This window comes from Pleurodeles waltl, chromosome 4_2 (assembly GCF_031143425.1).
Source record: "Pleurodeles waltl isolate 20211129_DDA chromosome 4_2, aPleWal1.hap1.20221129, whole genome shotgun sequence".
NCBI classification, from domain to species: Eukaryota; Metazoa; Chordata; class Amphibia; order Caudata; family Salamandridae; genus Pleurodeles; species Pleurodeles waltl.
Genome location: NC_090443.1, coordinates 1,045,385,376 through 1,045,405,605, shown reverse-complemented (window position 1 = coordinate 1,045,405,605; position 20,230 = coordinate 1,045,385,376). Strand labels below are relative to the sequence as shown.

The 20,230-nt window shown below is 49.0% G+C and overlaps 1 protein-coding gene across 1 annotated transcript in view; it reads left to right on the top strand.

Annotated features, from left to right (window-relative positions):
- The first annotated feature begins 11,964 nt into the window (after positions 1-11,964).
- Positions 11,965-20,230, top strand: part of PRPF19 (pre-mRNA processing factor 19) — a 44,037-nt gene continuing 35,771 nt past the window's right edge. Inside the window, exons 1-4 of the mRNA XM_069233031.1 lie at positions 11,965-12,165; positions 18,849-18,998; positions 19,173-19,249; positions 19,327-19,468. Coding sequence (XP_069089132.1) covers positions 12,147-12,165; positions 18,849-18,998; positions 19,173-19,249; positions 19,327-19,468 — 388 coding nt within the window. The 5' untranslated portion in view covers positions 11,965-12,146. The remainder of the gene's footprint in view (positions 12,166-18,848; positions 18,999-19,172; positions 19,250-19,326; positions 19,469-20,230) is intronic.

The following is a 20,230-nucleotide window of genomic DNA, read 5'->3' as shown; positions in this document are numbered from 1 at the left end:
GGCGTGACGGTGTCGGTTTTGTTTTCGCCAGTTTATCACTGAGCTTTGGTGTGGCGGAATTGTGTGGGTGTCTGAATTTTGTCGGATTTCGAGATGTGGGTCATAATAGCTGTGGCGGAATTCCACGGCCGCGGCGGTATGTTGGCGGTCTTCTGCACGGCGGTAAGCGGCTCTTACCGCCAATGTTGTAATGACCACCTAAGTGTTAAGGTTATCCCTTATTTTGAGAGCTGTCCAGTACTCTTCACCGGTGGCTGATCCCCGGTAAGCAGCCAATTGCTGACAACAGCCCTGTCCTCCTGGGCCCAGAAGCCAGACTATTATCCTCTGATAGGCAGAGGTATTAACTGATTATTAGTTAATGTGTCTTGGTATCTGGAGGTTTGATAAGTGACAGAGCTGGCTCTGGGACTATTTTGCCCTCAAGTTAGCCAGGCCCCTACAAGTTGATCACACAATGGTTTCTTTCTTCTCAAATAAAATGGGAAAGACCCAAAAAGAGATTTACAAAGTTTATAGATTATGCAAAGACAAGCTACTATGTATTCTTGAATCCATTACCCAAATAGTGCAGGTGACTGGAGAGGCAGCGGTTTCTAGTAAACGTGAACTTTTCTATAGTGAAAGCATAAATAAGTGTGGAATAGGTGAAGTAATTACAATTACCGAACTCAACAGACCTCTTGAAACAGATATAGCGCTTATGTCCCTTAGCGTTATCTACATGAACTAAAAGAAGACAGGTTTTTACGAAGCTGGGAGAAAAGTATTTCGTGGCCACTCGTTCTCGCTGATAAGGATCCTTAGGAATAAAAATAAATTATCAAAGAGAATAGATGTTTGGAAAGAAATGTTTTCATAAAGCAGCAGATTTTTCATGTCCTTGAAAGAACCTGTCTTTAAGAAATGACAACGCCACGCTGCAAAGATTTGCAATTCCTTCCCTATGAAAATCGCCCCCAAATTTGCAGAGATCATGAGTAAAGAATTTGGTGCAGATTCTAAAGGCAATTCGTTTGAGAGCATGTTTATCAAGGACATTTTAGCCAATGTGTAGACTTTCACTTTGAACAACAAAGCACCACAGAAATTGAGGAAAGTGTTCAGTCCTTGTGTTTTAGGAAGGCCGGCTGAAGTAGAACTCGCCTTTTCGGCTCTCCACCTCAGCAAAGTTCATTCATGCAATAAAATTCAGTGATGGGGGCTATGCCCCATTCTCCCCTAAAAGAGGATGTTACTGGAGGGGGAACATTTCAGAAAGGCTGAGGTCGGTCCTGTCCGAACAATGGTAAATGATGCAGTTTCTATTATTCCCAAAGAGGGATGACTGGCTTATGTTTTTTCCTCCAGCAATTAAATCTAATTACTTCAGATTCTTGGGATTTACACACAGTTAGGATGGCCATTGTCCATCCTGTGGCTTTTCCATCATGTAAAGAGGTTTGGTGGGTGAAGAAGTTTCATAGTTGGTCCAAAGAGAGCGGTTTAGGTGGGTTCAAATCAAACTCAGGGTTTTGTCACCAATTACTCCCTTGTTTGTAAAGGGGACATGGGTCTTCGTCTAGTGAAAAACCTCAGGTTGTTGCAAAGATTAATTATTTACAGACACTTCATGATGGAAGGCTTTCACTGCCTGAAAGATTCTCTTTAGGTTGTTGAGAGGTTTCTTTTTTTTCCAAGGACTTTAAGGTAGAAGGCCCTCAATCTCGAAACGATTCTCTTCAGAGAGGGGACTGGATGATGAAGGTGGATTTGAAGGGTGCACACCCATTAGTTTCTATTTAGGCTCCTCGCAGTTTCTTTAGTTTCACTGGGGCAATACAACGTATCAACTCAAGTCTCTTCCTTTCTTCAGTATTCAGTCCCTTTGTGTTTTACAAAACTGTTTTAGCCAGCGGTGGCTGCTCAGGTCATTTAGCGTTCGGACAGAATCCAAAAGACATGCTGATCATGGGTTATGACAGGAGAATGTTGGAAAATCAGAAGGGTAGTGTGTCTTCTTCAAAGGTTTGTTATCAACCGGAAGAAATCAGTCATACAGCTGTCACAAACTATCCAGTTTCTGGGGGTTCTAATAGATTTGTGAACATTTCTCTATTCCTGTCCTAATCAAAGATCAAGATAATAAAAAAAGAAATTTGGGTCCTGATTACGATCTTGTGATGCCGCGCTCTACCGTGGCGTCCCTCCTGCGCACCGCGGTTGGGCCGTGATACTCAGAGCGGCGGCATCGCCGTGGCCCGTGTTTTTGCTTGTCTTTGTTTTCGGCGCGGTCGGGTAAGCACATTTCGTGCTCCCGGTCGCGCCGCTCTTTCTGCCTGCATACCTGATACCTTTTTCCCTCACTTACCTGGTCAGAACCCTATTCTTTCTTCCTTTTTTCTTCTTTTTCTTTCCACCTTAACTTCTTTTTCTTGTTCTGTGTCCATGTTGTTTTCTTCTCGGTGTTCCTTTTTCCCAGCATGCCTTCTTTATTTTTCCTTTTATACTGATACTTTTTCCCATTCTTTCCTATGTGGCTTTCCCAATCCAAGATGGTGTTGCTCTTTCTTCCTGTTTGTCACTTCCTGTCTCCTGGTATATAAGCCTTTCAGTTCTGATCTTCTTTGCATTGCAAACACTTCCTCTTGGTGGTGATCCTCGATCCTGTTCGTTGTGTTTTCTCAAGTTCCTGTTGCTCTGATTGAGATTTTTCCAATTTATTTCCTTTTTTCACTCGTTTTTTCCTCTTTTTCAGGAGTTCCTGTTTTGAGTTTTTTCCCACATTTTTTGTTTTTTTTCCTCTGGGGCTCCTTCTGGAGGGTACGATCTGCTTTGGCGTTTCCTATCAAGCAGCACCGCGGCTACTAGAAAGGGTCGCCCTTATCTTGGTCAGTCTAGAACCAGCAGAAGACCGGGTGCTCTTTCAAATTCTTCAGTCAAAGGTGAGAAGCATCGTGCAAACCGTGACAGATCTTGGAGGACAGGGTTGCTCCATCACAAACGTGACGGATATCCCGCCCGCTGAATTACAATTCCATTATATCCTATGGAGATTGTAATACGACAGACGGAATATCTTTTTTTTGTAATGGAGTATTCCATCCACCAAGATCCTAATCAGGTCTCGTCTGTTTCACAAAGGAACAGGTTCTCGATCAGGAGTTTGGCCAGGATTTTGCATTTGTTCTCCGCATCCATTCAGGCAATACTTCAGGCTCATCTTCACTACAGGGTCCGGCATTGTCGGAAAGCTCCTCGCTTAAAAAGGACCTCCTTTGCTCAGCATTAGTTTCCCATTAGCCAAACACAAAAAGTGTGGCTAGGCTCTAAATATCATGTGAGAATTGTCAGGATGAGGTGCAAGGTGTGGCAATGTGGAAACAGTGGGGCAAGTGGTCGCTCTAAGAAAGCCAGTGGAATAAAAAATACCCTAGAGCCTCTCACAGGTTCTTCTGCAATAACAAGCTTGGCGCAAGACAGAGAGAATTGTTTTTTGTTATGCAAGGACAATGTGGGCCTGATTCTAACTTTGGAGGACGGTGTTAAACCGTCCCAAAAGTGGCGGATATACCACCTACCGTATTACGAGTCCATTATATCCTATGGAACTCGTAATACGGTAGGTGGTATATCCGCCACTTTTGGGACAGTTTAACACCGTCCTCCAAAGTTAGAATCAGGCCCTGTGTCTGCTGTATCTTATATAAGCAAATTGGGGGGTGCAGTGCAATGGTCTAGAGCAGAGGCTTTCAAATGGAGGGGTGATCCCCCCAGGTGGAGGTATGGGGGCTGCATTCATCTTGTGTAGTAAGGGGCTGCCAGGCACTGTCCAAGAAGAGCATCATGCTGAAAACCATTTTAATAAAAACAAAAAACGCAGAGAGGCTCCAAGCCACTCTGTAATGCACCACCAGTGACATCTTCTGTCACTCATAACCAGGCTGAGAGTGGATATCAAAGGAGGGTGTGTGTGCTCCAGCAATCCTCAAAGCCCCATCCCAATTTCTGATCAAAAATCACACTGTCAGTACTTTTATACTTTAAGAAGAGGATGCCCATTGCCAACATGTTATTGTGTATTTGATTGCATTTTGAAACTACAGTATTTGAATTGTAAAATGTGTTTACCTGCAATATTTGAAATGTTAAATATCTTTAGAGCAGACAATTGTGAAAAAATATATTTTAATTTTGGGGGGCCCAATGAATATTTGTTTTACGTGAGGAGGGGTACGGCTTTATTAGACCACTGGTCTAGCTAATATAGTCAAGTAGTTTGTATTTTTGTCTAGAAAGGGGCCTTATGGTTAAAGCACCGTACGTTCTGGGTCAATCCAGTACTGTGGCAGGTTGAGTTTCAAGGTTCCGTAAGGACCACAGCTTTTGGGTGCTGGACCCAGTAGTGTTTCATCATTGGGATTTACTTGGCAGCAGTGTTTACTCTCACAGATTCCCATTGAGGCCACTTACAGGTGGATCTATTTGCTTTGCACCTGAATCACAAACTACCAAGGTTCTTCAGCTAAAGACCGGATCTGAAAAGGGAAGCGTTAGGTGGATGCTTTTTTTCACAACTTGCTACCTTTTTATGGAATGGTTCTCAGAGCTGTAATACACGTTAGGAGGAAGAAACTAACACTTGTGCTGCTCTCCCTATTTTGGATGCCTCAGGTCAGGCAGCCACAACTTCTGAAGCTTTATGTAGGCTTTAACAAGTTGTTACCAATTTTCTCCCATCTTCTCCTCAGTTCAGAGGGAGTCCTTCTTGGTCTAGTTTTGCAGGAACATTTTCTTCTAATAGTTTTGTAGACTTCAAAGGATCTTGGAACATCTTGGGACTTTCTTAGGAGGTATTGTGGACACTTGGGATCAATCCCTTCACTCAAACTAGTTACATATATATCAGGTCATTCTTAGCTGACTGGTGTGTGGAATTTGTGGTGTCCATTTTTACTGGCAGTAATGCCTACACGGCTATTAATGTTTACAGATCAGCCATTTCAGTGGACCACATTTTGGTAACAGGAGAATCAACTGAAGGCATTTTCTTTCAGAAGAGCAAAGTAATGGCATGCGGAAGCCTCCAGCAAACGGATTTGATTTAAAAATATGATGTAAATAGACTTGTTTTACCATATGTTGAATTTGAGCCACATTGATATTGTAATGGACACCATTAGTGGTGGCTCCTCTGCAGAGGGGGAGGAGCGTCACACCCCTGGCTAAGAGCCAGAAGATGAAAAATAAAGCGATAGTTTACTATTGTTTTATTTTTCATCTGGGCTAGCCACTGGGAGGGGGGAAAAGGGAGGAGTGCAGTAAGTCTGCATGTGTGTTTGGCCAGCTATCTTAGGCCAGACAAACACACACGTGCACTTAAGGTTTCTCCAACCCAGCTGTGTTGAACAGTCGGGCTGGAGAAACTGCACAGACCCCAGGGCAATCAATCAATCAATCAATCAACGTATTTGTAGAGCGCGCTATGTACCCGTTAGGGTTTCGAGGCGCTGAGGAGGGGGGGGGGGGGTTGAGAGGCTGTTTAGTGGTCGAAGAGCCAGGTCTTGAGGAGCCTTCTGAATGCGAGGAGGTCCTGGGTCTGGCGTAGCGGAGTGGGGAGAGAGTTCCAGGTTTTGGCGGCGAGGAAAGAGAAGGATCTGCCGCCGGAGGTCTTGCGCTGGATTCGGGGTACGATGGCGAGGGCGAGGTTGGCGGATCGGAGTTGGCGTGTTGGGGTGTAGAAGTTGAGTCTGGTGTTGAGGTAGGAGGGTCCGGTGTTGTGAAGCGCCTTGTGAGCGTGGGTAAGGAGTTTAAAGGTGATCCTCTTGTCTACCGGGAGCCAGTGGAGTTCCCTCAGGTGTGGGGAGATGTGGCAGCGGCGTGGTATGTCGAGGATCAGTCGGGCGGAGGCATTTTGGATCCGTTGGAGTCGTTTGATGTCTTTGGTAGGGATGCCTGTGTAGAGTGCGTTGCCGTAGTCAAGTCTGCTGCTGACGAGGGCCTGGGTCACCGTCTTTCTGGTGTCTGTTGGAATCCACTTGAAGATTCTGCGGAGCATGCGAAGGGTGTTGAAGCAGGAGGAGGAGACGGCGCTGACCTGTTTGGACATGGTGAGGGCGGAGTCCAAAATGAAGCCGAGGTTTCTTGCGTGGCTGGCGGGGGTGGGTGGGGGACCAAGGGCGGAGGGCCACCAAGAGTCGTTCCAAGCCGAGGGAGTGCGCCCGAGGATGAGGACTTCCGTCTTGTCGGAGTTGAGCTTCAGGCGGCTGATGTTCATCCAGTTGGCGATGGATTTAAGTCCCTCGTGGAGGTTGGTTTTGGCGGTGAGCGGATCATTGGTCAGGGAGAGGACGAGCTGGGTGTCGTCGGCGTAGGAGATGATGTTGAGATGATGTTGGCGGGCCAGTTTGGCGAGGGGGGCCATGTAGACGTTGAACAACGTAGGGCTGAGGGAGGATCCTTGGGGGACGCCGCAGATGAGGTTGGTGGCTTTGGAGCGGAACGGGGAGAGACGGACTCTCTGAGTTCTGTCGGAGAGGAAGGATGAGATCCAGTGGAGGGCTTTGTCTTGGATCCCAGCTTCCTGGAGGCGGGTCAGTAGGGTGCGGTGGCAGACTGTGTCAAAGGCGGCGGATAGGTCGAGGAGGATGAGGGCTGAGGTTTCGCCCTTGTCCATTTGAAGTCTGATGTCATCTGTGGCGGCGAGGAGAGCAGTCTCTGTGCTGTGGTTTCGTCTGAATCCGGATTGTGAGGGGTCCAGGATTGAGTTGTCTTCGAGGAAGTGGGTGAGCTGAGAGTTGGCGATCTTCTCGATGACTTTGGCTGGAAAAGGGAGGAGAGAGATCGGTCGGAAGTTTTTGAGGTCGTTGGGGTCAGCCTTGGGTTTCTTGAGAAGGGGTTGGATTTCTGCGTGTTTCCAGCTGTCAGGGAAGGTGGCGGAGGAGAAGGAGAGGTTGATGATCTTGCGGAGTTCGGGGGCGATGGTGGCGTTGGCTGAGTTGAAAACATGATGGGGGCAGGGGTCCGTAGGGGAGCCTGAGTGGATGGTGTTCATGGTTGTTATGGTTTCTGTATCGTCCACGTGGGTCCAGGCGGTGAGGCGGCAGTCGTGGGAGGAGACGCCGGGGGTGGGGTCTGGCGGTGGGCTGGAGTTGAAGCTGTCGTGGATGGTAGCGATTTTCTGGTGGAAGAAGGTGGAGAGGTCGTCGCAGAGTTTCTGGGAGTGCGGGATGTCGTTGGAGTTGGCTTTAGGATTTGAGAGTTCCTTCACGATCCCGAAGAGTTCTTTGCAGTCGTGGGCGTTGTTGTTGATGCGTTCGGTGAAGTGGGTGCGCTTGGCGACGCGGATCCGTTGGTGGTGTTCACGGTTGGCGTTTTTGAGGGTGGCGAGGTTGTCGGGTGTGCGATCTTGGATCCATTTCTTTTTGAGCTTCTGGCAGATGCTTTTGGAGGTTGTAAGGTCATCTGTGAACCAGGCAGGTTTTTTCTTTCCTAGGATGGCGGTGCGTTTCTTTAGGGGGGCGAGGGTGTTTGCGCAGTCGAGGATCCATTGATGGAGGTTGATGGCGGCTGTGTTTGGGTCGGTTGCGTCGGGTGGAGGGTTGTTGGTGAGGGTGCTGGCCAGTTGGTCCTGGGTGATTTTGCCCCATCGGCGGTGGGGAGGTGGCTGGATGCGGTGATGTTCTGTGATTTTCTTGTAGGTGAAGTGGACGCAGTGGTGGTCGGTCCAGTGGAGTTCGGAGGTGTGGCTGAAAGCGATGTAGTTGCTGGAGGTGAAGAGGGGGTCCAGGGTGTGTCCGGCGATGTGGGTGGGAGTGTTGACTAGTTGGCGGAGTCCGAGGTTGAGGAGGTTGGAGGTCAGTGAAGTAGTGTTGACGTCGGAGGTATTTTCTAGGTGGTAGTTGAGATCTCCCAGGAGGATGTAATCAGTGGATGCTAGGGCGTGGGCGCTTGCGAGGTCTGCGATGGTGTCGTTGAAGGGGGCTCTTGGTCCTGGAGGGCGGTAGATCAGGGTTCCTCTGAGGGTTGTTTTGGGGTCCGTGTGGATCTGGAAATGGAGGTGTTCGGCTGTTTTGAGGGTGTCGTCCGAGTGGGTGTGGATTTTGAGGGTGGCTTTGTGAACGATGGCTATTCCGCCGCCGATCCCGTTGGTGCGGTCTCTTCTGGTGATTTTGTATCCGTCTGGTATGGCGATGGCGATGTCCGGAGCAGAGGAGTCGTTCCACCAGGTTTCGGTCAGGAAGGCCACGTCAGGTGTAGTGGTGTCGAGCAGGTCCCAGAGCTCGATGGCGTGTTTTCGTGCGGAGCGGGTGTTGATGAGGATGCAGTTCAGTTGATTGGGGTTGAAAGTTTTTGTAGTTGGATTCGTCGTTCTGGTGCAGGAGAAGTTGCAGATGCGACAGGAGAAAGGTCCTTTAATGAGCTTCGGGGATGCCCGGAAGCATTCAGTGGAGTGGCCGGGGTTGAGAGCGCGGAGTTCTTGGGCCGAGAAGTGGGTGCGGGAGGCGCGAGGACCAGGGGGGGTGGCGCTGGGCGCGGTCCAGGCGCGGACGGGCGCAGACGGGCTTGCCTCTGGCGCGCCTCCGGCGCGCCAGCGGCGCGCCCGCTGCGCGCGTCCGCTGTGCGGGCGCGGACGCGCAGCGCCAGCCATTAAGAAGGGAGGGGGGAGGGAGGAGCAGCTGGGAGGCGGGAGGCGGGAGGGAGCGGCAAATGGGGGCGCGAGGGGGGCGGGGCCGCAGGGAGGCAGCGGCTGGGGTCGGGGAGCGCACAAGGGGCAAAACAACACAGAAATCGGGCAAAAACAAGGCGGTTACAATACAATGTAAAAAACAATCAGAACACAATACTGGCACAATACACGATCGGGGAGACAGCAACCAGGGGGGCACAAAGGGGCAAAAAGCGCCGGCGGCGAGGCGCAGAAAAAGCGGAAAAACAACTTACGGGACGGTGGAAGCGGGACTCGGGTCAAGTGAGCCCACTAGCCACCAGGGATGAGGCGCAGGAGGATGCCTGCGGGTGGAGGAGGGCCTCGAACACGCAGACGGCAGCGTGGTCGTGGGGCAGAGGTAGAAGGCAGCAGGTTGGTGCTGCGGTCGTCAGGGGCGAGTTCAGGACCTGAACCAGGTCCGATTTCGCTCACTGGCGACGCGCAGCGCCAGCCATTAAGAAGGGAGGGGGGAGGGAGGAGCAGCTGGGAGGCGGGAGGGAGCGGCAAATGGGGGCGCGAGGGGGGCGGGGCCGCAGGGAGGCAGCGGCTGGGGTCGGGGAGCGCACAAGGGGCAAAACAACACAGAAATCGGGCAAAAACAAGGCGGTTACAATACAATGTAAAAAACAATCAGAACACAATACTGGCACAATACACGATCGGGGAGACAGCAACCAGGGGGGCACAAAGGGGCAAAAAGCGCCGGCGGCGAGGCGCAGAAAAAGCGGAAAAACAACTTACGGGACGGCGGAAGCGGCACTCGGGTCAAGTGAGCCCACTAGCCACCAGGGATGAGGCGCAGGAGGATGCCTGCGGGTGGAGGAGGGCCTCGAACACGCAGACGGCAGCGTGGTCGTGGGGCAGAGGTAGAAGGCAGCAGGTTGGTGCTGCGGTCGTCAGGGGCGAGTTCAGGACCTGAACCAGGTCCGATTTCGCTCACTGGCGACGCGCAGCGCCAGCCATTAAGAAGGGAGGGGGGAGGGAGGAGCAGCTGGGAGGCGGGAGGCGGGAGGGAGCGGCAAATGGGGGCGCGAGGGGGGCGGGGCCGCAGGGAGGCAGCGGCTGGGGTCGGGGAGCGCACAAGGGGCAAAACAACACAGAAATCGGGCAAAAACAAGGCGGTTACAATACAATGTAAAAAACAATCAGAACACAATACTGGCACAATACACGATCGGGGAGACAGCAACCAGGGGGGCACAAAGGGGCAAAAAGCGCCGGCGGCGAGGCGCAGAAAAAGCGGAAAAACAACTTACGGGACGGCGGAAGCGGCACTCGGGTCAAGTGAGCCCACTAGCCACCAGGGATGAGGCGCAGGAGGATGCCTGCGGGTGGAGGAGGGCCTCGAACACGCAGACAGCAGCGTGGTCGTGGGGCAGAGGTAGAAGGCAGCAGGTCTGAGTGTCTGAGCGGCAGGCCAAGCCGCTCAGACCAATCCTGGCGCTGCTTTCATGCTAGTTATAGCATGAGAGTAGCGCCAGGATTGCTTGGAGCCTGTGCTGGGGATCATCTCTGCACCATGCCACATATTTATTCTCCACATAATTTAACACCACGCCACACAATTCCACCCAACCCACGCAACACAATCACACTGCATACCACATAATTACACTCCACATAAATCCACTCTATGCCACGTAGCAACACTCCACATAAGTACACTCCACACATGCCACATAATTCCACTCAACATAATTTTACTTGATGCCATACAATTCCAGTTCACACAATTCAACTCCACACAGTTTCATTCCACACCACATAATTCCACTCCACAATACATAATTCCACTACATGCCACATACATCCAATCCACACCACAGAATTCCTCATCATGCCACATAATTTAACACTATACCACATAATTCAACACGATGCTACATAATTCCACTCAATACATGCCATTCCATGACACAGAATAGCACTACACATAATTCCACTACACTCAATAGCATATAAATACTATCCACATCATTCCACTTCACACCATGCCACATAATCCCACTACACCTAACTGTACTCAACTCCACACAATTCCACAACAAACAATTCCACTCCAACCTACATAATTGCAATCCACACAATATTCAACATCATGCCACATAATTCAACTCCACCAGTCATGCCACGCAAATCCACACCATGCAACACAATTACACTTCACATAGCTACACTCTGCAGCATGCCACATATTTACACTACACATATTTCAACTCCACTACATAACACATGGCTAAAAGACATTGACAGTGCCAATACTCTTGGAGTGCTGAGACCTATTGGCTTTGCCAATGCTTGTTTACATTTTAAACAATACATTACATTAAGGCTGTGAAGCCTGAGTAAACAAGTACTGCAACAGAGACACATATTCCTGCAGCCGCTGACTCTGGGAATTCCACGGCTACAGTTGTTCATTAATCGATTGATCACTACGAGCTGCTGGTGGCTGCTGATAAATTCCACGGCCAATCTGCACAGTTTCACTCTGGATTCCGACAGCATTCCTTCTAAGGTGAATAAAGTGAAAGCCTGCTCACTAAAGGGATTGTGGGAAGAAGTAGAGAGACAAAGGGGGTGCAGAACAGAGCCAGCTACAATGCATGCACTCTGTAAAATGCATGAACAAAATGAAAGAAATCATAGCTGCCAAGTTTCCCAGGGCCATGTGTGATGTCCAAGTCCCCCCTCTCAATTCTGGAACTTATAGTTCAATTTTATAATGGAAGGAACTAGACTATAAATCCTATAATTCAAAGAAGAAACCAGGACTGGGGCAGCACATCAGGAATGGACCCGGTAAACTTAGCAGGGCTGAGAAATAGCTCCCAAAATCTCAAACAGTGGAAGGACACAAGTACTTGGTCCATGCTCCGGCGGATGGCCACGCACAAGGAGGGGCAGTAGCGACCACAAGGCTGACCAGTGAGATGCAAGCAACTGAGAGTGACATTGATGTCATCCAATGATATATAATGCCTCTAAGCCCGCTGATAGTAAACAAGGCTCAAGGATGCAGCGCATGCGCTGTATGCGAGATCTAAACAGAAACACATTCACGCTGGGACCGGTTCAACTCGCCGACAACCGAGTTATGATTGAGGTATCCCCAAGCCAACATGGCTCTCAGAAAGACGACGAGCGCTTCCATCGTCCCCGGCGCCCGACTCAACATGGCAGCCGACCGCCGTAGGGTACGTGTAACCGACTCCTCCCCCTTCATGACGTCCTCAGAACGCGTGCAGGACACACACCGAGTCGCAGGCGGGCGCATGCGCAGAACTTGCTTTCCCGCGAGCTAGGGGACCCTGAGCGCGAGACGAACCCCTTGTTTTTCGCCCTGCAGGATTTGGGGTGCCTCGGAGGAGGGGGGCGAGCCGTCAGCCAGCGAGCGCCAGGAGCGTGCAGAGCAGCGCGGGTCTCCCTGTGAGAGCGCGCCCCCGCCCGCGGAGCCATGTCTCTGACCTGCTCCAGTGAGTACCGCGTGAGCACGCGCGGGAGGCGGAACAAGCGCCGCCCCCGGGGCTCTTGCACGTGCATGGGGGGGTAACCCCGGGGGAGGGGGGTGCAGCCTGGTAGCATCCACCGCGCTGCCCATGTAGGGGTGCAGGGCAGAGGCGACCCATGGGCACAAGAGGGAGAGGCAGTGGGGGGACCACACTGACCCCCAGAGGAGGGGGGGTATCACACTGTGACCCCCAGAGGAGGGGGGGGACCACACTGACCCCCAGAGGAGGGGGGAGTATCACACTGTGACCCCCAGAGGAGGGGGGGTATCACACTGTGACCCCCAGAGGAGGGGGGGTATCACACTGTGACCCCCAGAGGAGGGGGGGGACCACACTGACCCCCAGAGGAGGGGGGTACCACACTGTGACCCCCAGAGGAGAGGGGGGGGTACCACACTGTGACCCCCAGAGGAGGGGGGGGTACCACACTGACCCCCAGAGGAGGGGGGAGTATCACACTGTGACCCCCAGAAGAGGGGGGGGGACCACACTGTGACCCCCAGAGGAGGGGGGGGACCACACTGTGACCCCCAGAGGAGGGGGGGGTACCACACTGACCCCCAGAGGAGGGGGGGGGACCACACTGTGACCCCCAGAGGAGGGGGGAACCACACTGTGACCCCCAGAGGAGGGGGGGGACCACACTGACCCCCAGAGGAGGGGGGGTACCACACTGTGACCCCCAGAGGAGAGGGGGGGGTATCACACTGTGACCCCCAGAGGAGGGGGGGGTATCACACTGTGACCCCCAGAGGAGGGGGGGTACCACACTGTGACCCCCAGAGGAGGGGGGGTACCACACTGTAACCCCCCCCCCCCAGGAAGGGGGTACCCCACTGTGACCCCCAGAAGGAGGGGGTGGGGTGTAGCACACTGTGACACACACCCCCAGAGAAGGAGTACTGCTGGAGGCTTCCTGGGGATGGGGAAAGGGCTGCACTTTACCCATGCACACGAAGGGTGGGGGGACCACTCTGTGACACCCGCCCCACCCCCCCCCAGAGAAGGGGGGTTACCACACTGACACCCTCAGATGAGGAGGGCACCACACTGTGACCCCCAGAGGAAGAGTACTGCTAGAGGCATCCTGGGAATGGGGGGACCACACTGTGACCCCAGGGGGCAGACCCGCACCTGTTACTCACTGTGACCCTTGGGACACAGCCCCACCTGTTACTCACTGTAGCCCACTTGTCACTCTGGACAGACTTAAGCACCTGGGGAGAAAATAATGCAGTGTTCCCTTCCTGTTGCCCCTGCAGGGCAGGAGATGACTGCTGCCTCCATTCCTTTATCCAGGCCTGGCACTGCACAGTGAGGCACGGCCCCGTTGTACCTGCCTAGCCAAACGTCTGGTTAGACTGCGTGCACTATACGAATGCACTCGGAAGGTTTCTAGAACTCCGACAATCATCTCTGTTCTCTGAGAGAAAGGAAGAGTAATGACTAAGGCCAATGCTGCAGCATTTTCTGCGTAATTGTATATTTACATCACTTGCCACATAAGTCATAATCTGCTGTATAATGCTCTGCTTGCAAGAAAAAAAGGTTTCTAGCCCTAGTGGAGTTAACATTTAATAAAAAAAAGTTATTGAAGAGGCAGGAACTCTTCATTTGTGGCAGAATGGTAAAATATCGAAGTAATACTGTTAAGAATGTGCTGTTATGCCACACAATTTACCATTTCTTGCTGCATGATTTTTCAGCACGCTTCCACTTAATTTGGTCGTCCACTTTTTCCTAATCCCAGTACCCTGGTTTTGTTTCCATCATCTTCTGGCTGTGTGAAAATAGAATGGCCCGGTGCCCTGTTTAGTAACTGAATGGCAGTTGTATGCTTCCTCCGGTTCAAACATTTGCTAAACATCACTGCAAGCTGATATTGTAGCGCCACACCAACGCCTCTTTGGGTGAATCTGTTGCCATGACAACACTCACCTTGTTGTGTGCAAATTTGTCAATACTCGACATTTTCAATAACCCGGTAAAATCACTGATAATTTCAAAGTATAGTGTTTTGCCGCATTTTCTCCATCGAATACTGGTTTGATCTGAAACTGTCTTGCAGTAACTGGTAAATTGATTCACTTGTGGCTACAAAGCACTTTCTTCTTCAACCAGTCTCCTGCTGGCATCTCTCATAATTGTTGACAGAGGCAGCTAAGACTTTCTATACTTCTGCTGTAGGTGAAAGGATTTTCTTGCCAGCGGTGTCTCGTGTAATAGTGAGGATTGAATTGATGGCTTTGTATCTTGTAGGAGAGGAACTGTCTTCTCCACATTGTCTCTTTTAGAAGCGATAATTATTCAGGGTGTTCCGACTCCAGTAACACAATGATTTCTTGGCTGCGTTATCTTTTTAAAGCGAAAGAAATGTAGTTGTAAGGTAAAATAGTGTATTGTCAGTCACATTTCTTCTGGCACCAGGGATTGACTTGGTTACCTTCTTTAGAAAGCACATTTTTTTCCTCACATCTTCGTCTATTTTCAAAAGAGCTCTCTGGGCGGCCCTGTCTCGTGTTGAACTATCAATAACTTCCCCTCGCAACTTCTGCTCAGGGACCCCTCTTAACAATTTTAAGTGTCTTCCCTTATCTCAGCAGTTTGGGGGTGCCCCATGTTTAATGCTACACCAGAGTATTGTAATCTGTAAATTGATCCCTTGAAGGGGAGAGGCCTGCTGTCGAGTTCAGTTTCCATTCATCAGTCCTATACGGTTTTTGGAAATGTTGTTCCGGTTGGATGTTTATCATGTGGAGAGCTGCGCTCATCCATTGAGGTTTGGATGGAAGCTTTGTGTTTCAAATTCAACTGTGCTAAAATTAAGTGTTGATTACCACGGTAAGGAGAGTTCTGTAGCCTAAGCGTGGCTACTTGCCATGGCCAGATATGCTCTTACACATACCTTTGCTTTGCTTTGTTGACGCTGCAAAATATTTGGGTTTCTTTCTGAATTCCTAACCCTGACTTATGACGCATACAGCTAATAATGTCTAAGCCGCCATGTATCCACCACCTAATTGTGACGCTTTCATCTCTTTCTTCCTCCTAGAGCTTTCCATCTGTAGCCCACGCTTTCGCACTGTCCCTTGTGGATGGGTGCCTGGCCTTCCTAAAAGTACATTATTATCTTTGTAGAGAGCATTTCATTGTGAGTGCCAGGATATTTGACACAGTTAACTATGATCCTTATAGCTTTACAGTGGTCACCACATACATTTCAGTGACTCTATAAATGATGTTGTGTGGGTTTAATAGATTCTTTCCACAACCATCGTACCTGGCTGCTAAATTGGAGCAAACACATTTGCTCTTTGTAATTCTCTACCCAAGAGTTTTCATTTTCTCCCCCCTCCCCCAGCTGCTTTTTAGACGTATACATTCTGTCTGTTTTGTTTGTGTGCGCGACTTCTAAAGTACGAGCCCGCAGTGGATCACTATACAGGGCTATTTCATTTGGTGCATTTTCCTGTTGATGTTTTGTTTTGTATGTTTGTTCTGTACCAATGTTATTATTTATTGTATAGTGCACCACTAGCCATTCTGTAATTAGTAATAAAATCACAACGAAAGTGGGTGGGGGCCCTCATCAGAGGTATCCAAAGCCTTAACAGTACATTATTGAACTATTTTGTCCGCTGTCAATTTCTATCAAATGCGAGCTATGTAAGCAAAACAAATACATCTAAAAAACAAAGTTTATTGTGCAGTTAATTTTACCTATTACTAATCGAAATGCCAACACATATAAAATCGGTTTGCACAAAAAAACTATGACAAAGTGCAGATATGCATGACATTCTGAGTGGAGCAAAGGTGCTCAGGAGACACACTTGAGCATCATAAACTAACAAACATTGGCAAAGCCAATAGGTCTTGTGTATGCAAGAGCTACTGGCTTTGGTAACACATTTTAGCCATGTTGTACACTCATGTGGCTGCTGTTCAGCATGGCTAAAAGTTAGTAGGGTAGCTTGGGCTGCAGTGGAATGGGTTAGATTGGGGCGGGGAGATTGGGCTAGATTGTGGATAACAGAGTAGGGTGGAGTGGGGTAGATTGGGCTACATTGGCGTGCCATAGCATGGAGTGGCGTAGTGTGGAGTGCGCATGGTGTGGTAGCACATAGCCATTACAGACAACACATTTTCAGTTGAAATGACCTTTAATTAAATTTGCACATAAAATGCCATCACCTAGTGTATTGGTGTTTCCATCGTATTCAAATATTTGTTTCCACCTCACTGTAGTATTAGAAAAACAATGTGCTCTTTTTGTACTTTCCTAATTTTTATATATTTTGAAGGAGCACAGTTTATTTACAAACATTTAACTTTTGTTGTGTGCTAGAAAAAGCCTTTCCTTTCACATTAAGACTGTCTCATAAATTCTCACTTTGAAGTCCCAGAAAGAACAATAAACATGCTCCCTTAGAAGACAGAGCCTGGCATTTGACCTCTGTCTTTGAAAGCATAGCAAGTGTCTCAAGATAAGAGCAAGATTTAAAGACCTGTTTACAGACAGCAAACCCTCGGAAGAATACAGTAAACATGGTATGCTGCATGGGATTGACTAACTCAAGTTGGACAGCATAAAACAAATAAAGCCAGCAAATGGAAAGCAAGCAACTGTGAGTTAAAAACTACAAAGCCAATGGTAATCAATGGGCATAATGCATTCCCAGGAAAGCTTTCAGAATGCCCACAAGAAGTTGTTAGCCAACCAGATGGCTGGCAGTCTTCAACCTAAAATCAGGTTAGGCTTGACTGCGGGTTAGGTATGGTTTTTCTTACATCATATTAAAGGTAGGTTTGGCTGCTTGACACCTAATGGAGATGCCTACCAGGCTTAACACTTTGCTACCACTGATGATGCTTTGAAGAATGTTGTAAGAGAAACCGTTGTTCAAACTGGGGCTATTCCTAATTCTTTTAGTGTATTATTCAAAATTTCGTACTGTAAAATAGCTTTTTTTAACAGCCCAATTTGAAATCTTATCTCTATACCAACATCTAAATATTTAAGCATTTCTCCGCCCATTGCTGGTTTAACAGACCAAAATCTAAAGCGATCTGAGCCAGGGCTGTTAAGTAAGGGAGGCTGAAAACTCATCCAGAGAGATTGCATTATGCCAGATCAAGCATTGGAGATAGCCTAACCAGAAGATCCTCATTTCCATAACATATGGCTGGAAGGAATCCTGCACTTATTATTTTCATAATAGACTAGTGAGGTCACTAGCCAAAGATGACAGTAAGGCTGAAAACAAAACCACTTTTGATAGTAAGTTTTCTAAATAGTGCCAGTGGCCACCTCTTTCATAGAGCCAAATGCTTCAATATTTTATTTAGTTTTCCTGGGGATAGGTTCTCCATTGAATGTTCACCTGCCTTGATCATTAATAGTTGGCCTTAAAAACTGTTCACTTAATACATTGACCGGTAATTCATATCACATTATAACTGCAGACCTGTAAGTGTGCATTGTAGGCAAAGCCTATCCTGTGAAACCATACAGTAACATCTGCATCTTAGAGGATTGGAATGACCTGTCCATCTAATCTTGCAGGAGGAATGAGGTGTTATTCAGGAAGGCGGGTCACAGATCAGCAACATAGGTTAACAAGCATCTGCAAAGCCAGTAGGTCTCGCCTATGCAAGAGCTATTGACTTTGACATTGTGTTTGAGCCGTGGTGTGGGTGGGGTAGATTGCAGTGCGATATATTGGGGTAGGTTGGAGTGGGATATATTGGGGATGATTGGAATGGGTAGATAGGAGTAGGGCAGATTGGGTACAGTGAAGTGGGATATATTGGGGTAAATAGGAGTGGGATGGATTGAAGTGCGTCAAGAAAAGGCAAATTATGTGGCATGATACAGCATATTTTATAATGGAATTACTTCATTACTTTGTCATTATTACACATGTTAACCCTATCTGGGGATTTCTTGCACCTTACTAGTACCAGTTTAACACCCATATATAGCAATAAGCAATAGAAAGGTGACCAATCAAGCTTTGCAAAGAGCCTTCCGCTGCACGCAATCCTTGTTGCCGCACTTGTAGTAACTTTTGAACCATTTGAGTTAGAAACCATTTTTTTGCTGAAGTCTGCAGATTTTGCTGCAGATGATAGCTTATACAGCAAGTCCATAATTATGCGGAAAACTCCATAGCCGCACCATCACATAATTCCAGTGGCCCTGGCTATGTGCGGTATCCAACACTGTCTTGGTACAGGCAGCTGGAGCTGTTTGTAGCAAGATCCATTCTCTGTGGGAGAGCTGGATGAATTGGATGCTGCCGTTTCCTGTACAATGCACATTGGTACTGGATGCCTCCTGTCGTAAAGGATAAAGATTTTCTGTGCGACTTAATCTGCCTTGTGGGTCTTCAAGGTCAAATGATTCTTTGTGGCCTACATCTCTTATAAGTGAGAATTTTCTTGACGGCACGTTTTCCTTTGAATAAAGGTTATCTTGGCCGTTTAGTCTCTAATAGAAGAAATGGTTGACTTGAAACTAAGGATTAACTTAATGTCGATGGATAAACACCAGAATACATTCTTTCTATTAGCTGCAGCATATTTACTTTTTACTCGCACTGATCTAATGCTTCTGTGTTTTTTTTTGTTTTTTTTTGTTGCAGTTTCCAATGAAGTCCCAGATCACCCCTGTGTCTCTCCTGTTTCTAATCATGTCTTTGAGCGGCGACTGATTGAGAAATACATTGCAGAGAATGGGACAGACCCGGTGAACAACCAGCCGCTTTCTGAAGAGCAGCTCATTGATTTGAAGGGTGAGAACTGGTGGTTGGCAAATAAAGTGTAAAGTGGGGTGTTGGTTGGGTGAGAGCCGAGCAATCAGCTCATGCTGTGCACTGAAATTAAATGATGTTTTCCATACCTCTTCTGACTTGTTCTGTCGTTTTTTTCCTGTTTTTCCATATTCTTTTTTCTCCTCTGGCTTCCAGTCGCTCATCCAATCCGACCGAAGCCTCCGTCCTCCACTAGCATTCCGGCAATCTTGAAAGCTTTGCAGGACGAATGGGTATGTGTTTGCTATGAAGAGTGTTGTGTGCCTATCTAGACCACTGTTAGTACATTTGATAATATTGCTTTTTCTAGGATGCTGTGATGCTGCACAGTTTCACCCTTCGGCAGCAGCTGCAGACAACCCGTCAGGAGCTGTCTCACGCCTTGTATCAGCACGATGCCGCTTGCAGAGTTATTGCTCGACTTACCAAGGAAGTGACAGCTGCCAGAGAAGGTATGGGGGCAGCGGGATAGCTGCGGGAGAAGGTGTGAGGGTAGAGGGATAACTGCTGGAGAAGGTGTGAGAGTAGAGGGATAACTGCTGGAGAAGGTGTGACGGCAGAGGGATAGCTGCCAGAGGAGGTATGACGGCAGAGGGATAGCTGCCAGAGAAGGTATGAGGGCAGAGGGATAGCTGCCAGAGAAGGTATGAGGGCAGAGGGATAGCAGTTGGAGAAGGTGTGAGGGTAGATGGATAACTGCCAGAGAAGGTATGAGGGTGGAGAGAGAGCTGCTGGAGAAGGTGTGAGGGTAGAGGGATAACTACCAGAGAAGGTATGAGGGTAGAGGGATAGCTGCTGGAGAAGGTGTGAGGGTGGAGGGATAGCTGCTGGAGAAGGTGTGAGGGTGGAGGGATAGCTGCTGGAGAAGGTGTGAGGGTGGAGGGATAGCTGCTGGAGAAGGTGTGAGGGTGGAGGGATAGCTGCTGGAGAAGGTGTGAGGGTGGAGGGATAGCTGCTGGAGAAGGTGTGAGGGTAGAGGGATAGCTGCTGGAGAAGGTGTGAGGGTAGAGGGATAGCTGCTGGAGAAGGTGTGAGGGTAGAGGGATAGCTGCTGGAGAAGGTGTGAGGGTAGAGGGATAGCTGCTGGAGAAGGTGTGAGGGTAGAGGGATAGCTGCTGGAGAAGGTGTGAGGGTAGAGGGATAGCTGCTGGAGAAGGTGTGAGGGTAGAGGGATAGCTGCTGGAGAAGGTGTGAGGGTAGAGGGATAGCTGCTG